General features: G+C 38.1%; 1 protein-coding gene across 1 annotated transcript in view; it reads right to left on the bottom strand.

Annotated features, from left to right (window-relative positions):
- Positions 1-8,236, bottom strand: part of LOC114922514 (vomeronasal type-2 receptor 26-like) — a 14,604-nt gene extending 6,368 nt beyond the window's left edge. Inside the window, exon 1 of the mRNA XM_029283969.1 lies at positions 7,442-8,236. Coding sequence (XP_029139802.1) covers positions 7,442-8,236 — 795 coding nt within the window. The remainder of the gene's footprint in view (positions 1-7,441) is intronic.
- Positions 8,237-10,549: the final 2,313 nt, after the last annotated feature.

Here is a 10,549-nt window from a genome sequence, read left to right as displayed (position 1 = left end):
TGGCGACCCCCAGGGGGAGAGCCTTCTCTGTGGCAGCTCCTGCCCTCTGGAATGACCTACCCCCCGACCTACGTACAGTTGCGGACCTGCGCCTTTTTCGCCGAGCCCTGAAGGCCCATCTATTCCGTGCGGCCGGCCTGGCGTAGTTTGATTATGTTTTAGTGGGGGTTTTTGTATGGGGTGTTTTTAGAACAGGCCCATTATTTAATTTGATTTTAGAACAGAAACTATTTATTTATTATTGTGGTTTTTAGTATTGCTTGTTCACCGCCCTGAGTCCCGTAAGGGAGATTGGGCGGTATATAAATTTAATAAATAAATAAATAAATAAAATACGTTCAATAAGCAATAGTTATAACTGGACATGGAACAAATGATTGGTTCAAAATAGGGAAAGGAGTACTACAAGGCTGTATATTTCACCCTGCTCATTTAAATTATATGCAGAGTAAATTATGAAAAACTCCAGGCTGGATAAATCACAAGCTGGAATTAAGATATCCAGGAAAAATATTAACAACCTCAGATAAGCAGACAATATTACTTTTATGGCAGAAAGTGAAGAGGAAATAAAGAATCTCTTGATGAATATAAAATGGGAGAGTGCAAAAGTTAGCTTGAAACTCAACATGAAAAAACTAAGATCATGGCATCTGGTCCCATCACTCCTGGCAAACAGAAGGAGAAGAAATGGAAGCAGTGACAGATTTATTTTCTTGGGCTACAAAATCACTACAGATAGTGGCTTCAGCCATGAAATTAAGAGAAGCTTACTCCTTGGGAGGAAAGCTATGGCAAACCTACACAGCATATTAAAAAGCAGAGACATCACCTTGCTGTCAAAAGTCTGTATAGTCAAAGCTATGGTTTTCCCAGTAGTAATGTAAAACTGTGAGAGTTGAGCCATAAGGAAGGCTGAGCATCAAAGAATTGATGCTTTCAATTTGTGGTACTGAAGAAGACTCTTGAAGGCCCTTGGAGTACAAGGAGAGTAAATCAGTCAATCCTAAAGGAAATAAACTCTGACTGCTCTGGAGGACAGATATTGAAGGTGAATCTCAAATACTTTGGCCACCTAATGTGAAGAAAGGACTCGTTGGAAAAGATCCTGATGTTGGGAAAGAAGGAAAGCAAAAGGAGAAGTCAAAAGGACAGCAGAGGATGAGATGGTTAGATAGTGTCTTCAGGACAATGAACATTAATTTGGGCAAATTCTATGAGACAGTGGAGGATAGGGGGGCCTTGGGTGTTGTGGTCCATGAGGTCGCAAAGACTCAGACATGACTTAATAATTAAACAACAACAATATGTAGAATATATAGGGCTATAATAGTTGAATACTCTTCTTACTTATAAAGAGCCTTATACTTGTAGCTGTGCTAAAATTTGATTTCAATTACAGAATAGTTAAAATCAAACAGACTAGAGCAGACATGTCAACCTTGTGATGTCACGTGACGTCACACGACATATCAGAGCTTTTTCTCCATTGCCGGCAATGGGGTGGGTGCGGTTTCCTAGTGATGCGTCCGGCCCGCGTGCTAGCAGTTTGACACCCCTGGACTAGAGGAAAGAAACTAACAAGTTAAAACAAAATCTAACTGAAAAGGTCTATATGTACGTATGTATGTATGTATGTATGTATGTATGTATGTATGTATGTATATACAGACAGACACAAAACCCTTTCCAGTTACAATATGTTTATCTAGATATTGTGTTATGTACAGTATTTGGCTATATTATCTTATGTTCAAAACAGAGAGAAAAATGGCCATAAGGCATACTAAGTTATGGTAACCTAGATGGGATTCAGGATCACTTCACTTGAAGGAGTGATATGCATTCAATCTTAGCTCAAACACAGAACTGGGCTACAGTGTCTGATATCCCCATTCCTGGACAGCTAGCAAGAGACAGAGGTAGTCAGGGTCCTTCTCCCACAGCTAATGTGTTGTCAATGGGGAAATAACTACATTTCTAATGATCATATGAATGGTCTTGAAGGACAGAAGGGAGAGCCACTATCAAGGTGACATTCAAATAAGAAGTACTTGAACCTTGACTAAGAAATATGATTTGAGAAAACATTTCAGAGAAACCTTAATGTATCAAACAAAGAGAATATGGTAGAGAGCTAAGCACATTCAGACTTGCAAGATTCAGTTACTACAGCTCTTGCAATAAAATTAGTCCTGACCTACGTGGTGATGGTTTCTCAGTCTGGTCTACCTTTTGGGGCTGAAAATGTCTTGGAGGTCTCTATATATGAGACAACACAGAAATACTTAAGTACAGGTGGTCCTCATTCAATGAGTGCTTGTTCAGCAATAATTTGAAATTCCAGCTGTCACAACACCCCTGTGATCATGTGATCACAATATTGGAACTTGGTAACTGGATTTCTGACTTTTGCAGCATCCCAAAATTACACAATTGGGATTTGTAACCTTCATTGCTGGCTTTCCACAAGCAAAGTCAATGGGGAAGTTGGAAGGAAGTTGGAAGTTGTAATCACATGATGTGCTTCTAAACCTGTGCAGTCCTACTTAACAATGATAATTGGGAACTGTCACAATTGCTTTTGTAAGTTGCATGGTCAAATGAAAGCATAATTTATAACTGTATCACTTAGCAATGGAAATTCTGGCCCTGATTACCATAGCTCAGTAAGGATGATCTGTAAAATGTTCAGTATAATGGAAGACAGACTTACTTTTAAAATGTAAAATCTAAACTTAATTTTAAAAAATATTTTTGCAAACTATATTTTACCTATGAAACCAAGTATCAGTAGAAGAGGTTAGGCCAGGGGTGTCAAACTGCCGGCCTGCGGGCCGGTTGCATCATATGGAGGCTACACCCACCCCAGCTCTGGCAATGCAAAAAAAGTCACGATACGTCACGACACATCACATGACGTGGTGCGTTTGACCCCTTTGGGTTAGGCAATGAGAAATAATGACCAAAGGGCAATGCCCTTTCTTTTACTGGATGTGTTCAAAGAGAGGCAGAATCATCAGCTGCTGAGATGCTAGAATTTGAAATCCTGCACTAAATAAGTGCTTAAATATCCATTTTTAAACCTATGATTCTTTCATCACTTGGGAGTATATACATCTCACAAACAGTAGACTCAAAATTAGATCCTACCTTGGTCCTCTTTTATTAAGCACCTGAGATGTTGAAAACACCTTCACTCCCTTCTCTGCTATTCCTAGAACTCTATTCCTGGAAGCATATAAGGCTGTCCTCATTCTTCTCCATTCATTTGCTCCCAAACTAAGCACGTTTTGCTGTTAATTTCTGTGTCTAGAAATACAGATGACTTTCTAATGGTCTGTGAAGTCTGGGAAACCAATGCCTGATGGAAAGGGAACATCTTTCTGAGGGGATACTTTTCTGAGTAATAATGTCACAATATAATTATCAGTCCTTCCTCTTCCACAAATGGAATGACTAATAAAGGCATGACTGTACTTTCAACAATCACAGAATTGTGTGTGATTAAAAGCAACTATTCCAAAAAAACATCTAGAACAGGGGTGTAAAACTGCCGGTCTGTGGGCTGGTTGTGTCACGTGGAAGCTGCACCCATCCCAACTCCGGCAATGGGAAAAAAGTTGCGATACATTGTGACACATCACGTGACATGGCGAGTTTGACATCCCTGATCTAGAAGAAAAAGCAACTACTGCACATCATGTGAATGGAATAGATCACCTCATTCTATTTATTAATAGACTGAATTTATGGCAGAGAGATGGAATGTAGTAAGGAGGTGAATTCTCAGGAAGGAGGGGATGTATTTCAGATAAGTAAAAGTCAACTCAGTTTGAATATTATGTGAGAGAAAGAGGATGAAAACACTCCTTCCTGAATAGTTCACAGATTATACTGTGGATACATATATTAAAGTGCTCAGTCTGGCCAGATTTTGTCTATAGGTATGAAACAAGAAAAAATCCAGCTTGGAAGAATCACCATATCCTATTCTAAATTTTGCAGGCAGTTAATTTCATGGACAGTAGCACATTCTAAGAGATGTGGTTACAATTTTGTAGGATGCTATTTACAATTTTAACATCAGCATATAAATATTTCAGTTGGTTAATCCATTACTGTATCTCACATTTAAAGCTAATGTCAATCCCTCAAGAAATTATTGTTCACTAGAGTCTATGGCTCTTAGGGGGAGTCTGGAACCCCCACAGAGCCTGTCCCCGAGTGGTGGATTGGGGGGCCTACCCATTATGGCTTTTGTGCTGTAATGGCGGGTTGGAGGGAATCAAATACCTCCCATGGACCAACAGGACTAGTGAGTGGCAGCTGGCTCCCCAGCATCGACTGAAGGCGGAGACCATATTGGTTGGAATGTATTCAGAAGAACAGCACATGGTGTGGTGGCAGCCACTTGAACAGCATGTGTACAGTGGTGTAGAAAGCAAAGGGAAGACTACTACACTATATATTTCCCAGGAAAACCATGTTAATGGCGGCAAAACCTAACAATGGCCCCAAGTACGGTGCTCCTTAAATGGGGCAGGGGTGTTAAGAATCTCCCGGTCTGCTAGAAGCATGATAAACCCAAAACTATGAATTGGTACGTGAAATCTGAGAAGCCTATACGAAACTGGGAAAAGACACAACACTATCCAAGAAATGTCCAAATACAATATCTCTATATTGCGAGTGAGTGAAATGCGCTGGCCTGAAAATGGAATGTGTAGAATAGGAAATTATACTATCTATTACTCTGATGAGAAATAGCAAACACCATCAAAATGGAGTAGCTATAATCGTAAACAATCGTGTAAATAAATGCATCAAGTCCTTTATTCCTGTATCTGATAGAGTGATAATGATCCAAATAAATAGTACTCCAGTAAATATGAATGTTATACAAGTTTATGCTCCCACAACTGACAGCGATGAGGAGGATTTAGAGAAGTTCTACGAAGATATAAGCAATGTACTGAAAACCCTAAAACATAATGATATCACAATACTCATGGGGGACTTCAATGCAAAAGTGGGAGAAGGAAGTGATGCTCCTGAAGTTAGAAACTTTGGCTTAGGAACCAGAAATTGTAGAGGTAACAGATTTGTAGACTTCTGCAAGGAACACAGGGAATGTGTGATGAATACTTTTTTCAAGTTGCCCAAAAGACACCTCTACACTTGGAGATCACCAGCAGATACACGAAATAATGTAGTAAGGAACCAAATCGGATCATAATCTACTACTAGCTGAAACTAAAAAAAAATGAAAAACCCAAACCCTGCTAAAGCAAGAAGCAACAGAGACTTCATCATTAAACATGGAGGTAAGATTAAAGAAGAACTAGAAAATCATTTAAGGGAAACCAACTACCTGAATGATGATGACGTAGAAGCAAACTGGAATAAATTTAAAAATGCAATAGTAGAGGTAACAAATTCAAAACAGAGAGAGGGGTACCACAAGAAACAACAGTGGATGATGGAGGACATTCTTCATCTCATGGATGAAAGAAGATCTTATAAAAATAAAAACAAAGAATAATACAACTAATTGCAGAAAACAATTAAAAGAAAAATTTGACTGGCAAAAGAAAAGTGGTTTGCAAAGAGATGCAAGGAAATAGAAGAGACAGAACGTATGCATAATAATTTCAATTTACACAAAAAAAGTGAAAGAAGCAGCAGGCCTCTACAAAAAGAAAACCAACAATTTAGTTGACAAAAAGGGGGAAATTATCTTAGATGAGGATGAAAAACTAAAAAGATGGAAGGAATATATTGAAGAACTTTTTGAGGACACTAGGGATGATCTAGATATGGGAAGTATAACAACTGGACCAAATATCACTATGGAGGAGGTTGAACATGCAATAAAAATAGCAAAAACAAGAAAAGCCACAGGCCCTGATGATATCCCAGTAGAAATTTTAAAATTACTGGAAGACAATAGGAAGAATTTTTTACTGCAGATCTTCAATCGGATATATGAAACAGGAAAGATGCCAAATGATTGGCTAAAATCAACCTTTGTGACAATCCCCCCAAAAATAAATGCAAAGAAGTGTACCGAATACAGAACAATAAGTTTAATGAGTCATGCCCTGATAATATTCCTGAGAATAATTCACACAAGAATATACAACAAAATTGAAGGGCGTCTAGGTTACACACAATTTGGTTCCAGAAACAATCTTGGTACACAAGATGTGCTATTCAGCATTCAAGTTCTTATACAGCGTTGTAGAGATGTCAATCACAGTGTTTACATATGCTTCATTGATTTTGAAAAAGCTTTTGATAAAATAAGACACAGCAAACTATTAGAAATCCTGAAACAAGGGGGATTAGATGTCAAAGACATCCAAATCATAAAGAATCTATATTGGCATCAGGTAGCAAATGTGAGACTAGGCCAAAAATACTCAGCTGATGCAGAAATAAGAAGAGGGGTCAGACAGGGATATATTCTGTCTCCACTGTTGTTCAATATCTACTCTGAGTCAATCTTCAATGAGGCACTGGAGAACATCGATGCTGGCATCAAAGTAAACGGTGTTTGGATCAACAATTTAAGATATGCTGACGATACAGTTCTGCTTACCAGTAAGCATGAAGACCTTCAGCTCCTCATCAACAGAGTCACAGAAATATCTGAAAAATACGTCTTGAAGCTTAACGCCTCAAAAAACAAGATCATGGACGTCAGCAAACAACCCGTTAATTTACCACCAATAAATTCAGAAGGAATACCACTAGAAAAAGTTGAAAGGATCACGCACTTCGGTTCTAATTTACATGAAAGCTGGGACATGACCACTGAAGTAAAGACTAGGATAAAGCTCGAACAGCATTCTTCAAAATGAAAAAGGTCTTCTGCAGTCACGACATAAGCCTAAGACTGAAAATCAGGCTTGTCAGATGCTATATTTTTTCTATCCTGCTCTATGGAGTAGAGAGTTGGTCTCTGATAGAAGGCCACCTGAAGAGACTAGAAGCATTTGAAATATGGATTTACAGGTGGCTGTTATGTATAAGCTGGGTGGACAAGATCAGAAGTGAGGAGGTGATAAGCCGCCTGGGAAAGCCAAGGGAAATCATCAAAACAATTAAAAAATGAAAATTAGAATATTTCGGACAAGTGATGCGACACCCAGAAAAATACAGCATACTCCATTTAATCCTCCAGGGAAAGATTGAAGGCAAATGAGGTCCAGGCAGAAGAAGAACATCATGGATTCAAAATCTAAGGGACTGGTTTGGACAAAACTCAGCAGCACTTTTTTGTGCGGCTGCTGATAAAAACAGGATCGCCAACATGATCGCCAATGTCCGATAACAGATATGGCACAAGAAGAAGAAGAAGAAGAAGAAGAGTCTATGGACAGATCTTGAAATTGCAGATATGGTGGTTTCTGTACTACTCTGCTTACAGACTTACCTGCCACCACGCTTGATTATGAAACTGTTTCCTTCCTTCTTTAACAAATGTTTTTTCCCTGGATTTGGATGAATACAGAGATTGCAAAGCATGTGCCACAGCATACACTGCATTGTAAATATTGTAACTCTGGGCACTCATTACTGTTTCAAACACAGATGTGGGAAGGGTCTCAAGCCTCTCCTGTCCAGTACATTTCTTCCCAGAGGTCTCAGTTTTTGAGTTTGCAAAGAAACAATCAAATGCCTGTTCCCAAAAATCTTTCCAAAAACGATCGTGCTGGTTGTTTTTGTTTGGATTCAAGTTTTGAAGAAATTCCTGGAAGTCTTGGACCTCCTTTGTATGAACTGCAAAGGACAAAGCACCATGTAGAAAATGGATATCCCAAGATTTATGAAAGGCAACTGAAGTGTAATCTGTCTGAGCTGTTATAAGCCAAATCTTATTCTTCTTTGGTATATCCTCCACTTCTGAAAACTGGAGAAAGCTTCTCAGAGCTGATATGGACTGAGTTTCACCATATAAGAGAATTACATTGGCTGTGCTGTTCATGAGAACATGGTATATATATAGTCCTTCATCCATGGTATCAGTAAAATCACTGTGAAAAGCTACATTTGGGAACTCTGCTATGAATTCAGTACAGATGCCATGCTCAGAAAATGTGGGGAGCATCTCCTGAAGGAATTTCTCTCCTTTCTCATCCTTTACTACAAGAATTCCAATCCAGATCCATCTAAAATATAGCAATAGCTGCAGGAGGCCCTTATGTTGGTGGGATTCATTTGGAAACATTTGTTGGAAGAAAACTGCTTGAGTCTCTTTATCCATGACTGGAGCAGAGCCATATATCAACTACAGAAAGATAAACATATGCACTTGCAAAGGTGTATGTGAGATTAAGGTCTATGTGCATTTTGGGGTATCTTTGATGTTATATTGTGAAACAATATGCAACTGGTTGTGTTTATTAGGAAATATCAACCAAGATGTCACTCTTGAGGTATCAGTAAATACATTTTTGTGGAAGTAGTCTCATTTTGAATATTTGAATCTTAGTTCAGTGTCTGGAATTTGGATATATTTTGCTGTATCAAATAGCCCCACCATCTGTTCAGAGTTATGAATACTCATGCTGTTATGCTAATCTTATCAAGCAAAAATAATATCTAGGAATCTAAAAGGATTCTTAGGAATATCACCAAGATGTCACTCTTCAGGTATCAGTAAATACCTTTTCCTAGAAGTAGTCTCATTGTGAATATATCAAATTTGAACCTTGGATCAATTTCTAGAATTGAGAAATGTTTTGCTACGTCACATATCCCCACTGCCTATTCAAACTTACTCATTACTCAGGCAGCTCTACTGATCTTTTCAAACAAAAAATAATAGTAGGAATCAGAAAAGTTTCTCCTTTTCACAGAGAGAAGCATATAGATACCTATGGGGGTATGGCAGAATGATAGCGTATGTCTTCCACATATCTTACCTGAGGAATTTTGTAGATGCAGAGCACAGTTGCCATGTGAAGAGAGATGTCAGGTGCCCCAATGACTGCAGCCAAGATATTTGGGACCCCACACTTGTAGTTAGGGATGAATTTTCCCTGAGTGAAAGGCAGAACCATTGAGGCGAAGTAAGTCCAGCTTGGACTAAAATTGCTGTTAAAAATGTGGATGCCCAGTGTGATGTTGGGTAGGATCTGAGGATTTTCATTAATCTGTTTTATAGTAAATGCTAATGCCAGAATATGCTGGTAATTCTGAAAAACTATTCTGTAAAACATTTTTTTTAAAAAAAAAAAACATTAGGAAAGGTCTGCTTCACATTATGACACTTGCAATCCTTCAGTACAACACATTTTGTGGAATGTGTGAAATTATTCTTATTTCTGTGTTCTTATATGTGAAAATGGCCCACTATCAAAAACAGATTTTAAGAATGGCTTATATGCAGAAGGAAATTACTACATTTTGGCACAGAAATATCAAATGAGAAAACGGATCATGGGAAATATGTGCTTTCCTTTTCTTAATGATGTGATTTGTTATAAATGGAGATTTGATCTCCATTTCAACATTACCTGGAGTCTAAAGTAACATATAACTTCACATAAAATAAACCTAGGCATCCTATTTTAGATGTTTCTTTCTGGAATTTTTGCCATTAGAGGAAACATTTCAAGCATCAGGTAATATACCAGCAAGGTTCATAGCTTGACAATAAATTAATGGTGTACTTACATAAGTCCATCATGAAATCCCTGAGAAGGATCTTGAATAAAATTAATGGGATTAGAAGATGCAAAGAAGGCAGAAATAATACCAGCAATATTAATGTCTCCAAGCTGATGATAGGTGTGCCGAATAGGAAGTGGCTGATAAAAGTCACATTGAAGGCCAGAATCCTTGCACACCACTTCAGGCAATACAATTAACAGTAACTCCATGAATACTAACATCTTCCGTGAGTGTCTTCTTTCTGGGTACAAATGCGTCTCTCTGCCACAAGTTATTTGAAGTGAATCAGACTGACTGGTCTTTTTGAGATGTTCTTCAGACACAAATCGTGAGTACAACATACTATCAAATCAACTCAGAGTTTTGGGGCTCCCAACCATAAGCTGGAATATCATGGGGACAATAAATACCATAATTCAGTGTCCCTTCCTCCTGTTTTAATGGAGTCCCATAGGATTTGGAAGAGACAAACTGGTTAATTTCTTCATGATAACAAGACAGGCACATATGTGAAGATCTTCAAAACATGTGAGGGCCTCCAGAGGCAGGACGCTTGAACAATAAGACAAAAATAAAATCATGAGATCCATAAGTCAAAATAGAGATGTAAATATATGTATGTGTAAAGGCATTATTATAGATCAATTCTATTCTATTCTATTCTATTCTACTCTACTCTACTCTACTCTACTCTACTCTACTCTACTCTACTCTACTCTACTCTACTCTACTCTACTCTACTCTACTCTACTCTACTCTACTCTACTCTATTCTATTCTTCTTTTATTCTATTCTATATTCCATTCCATTCCATTCCATTCTTCCATTGCACTAAATAACATTACTCTCTATTCTCTACTATCCA

The sequence above is a fragment of the Protobothrops mucrosquamatus genome, unplaced genomic scaffold (genome assembly GCF_001527695.2).
Source record: "Protobothrops mucrosquamatus isolate PMUCROS unplaced genomic scaffold, P.Mucros_1.0 scaffold303, whole genome shotgun sequence".
Taxonomy (NCBI): domain Eukaryota; kingdom Metazoa; phylum Chordata; class Lepidosauria; order Squamata; family Viperidae; genus Protobothrops; species Protobothrops mucrosquamatus.
The sequence above is the reverse complement of the archived record's forward strand: the minus strand, read 5'-3'. Positions and strand labels throughout refer to the sequence as shown.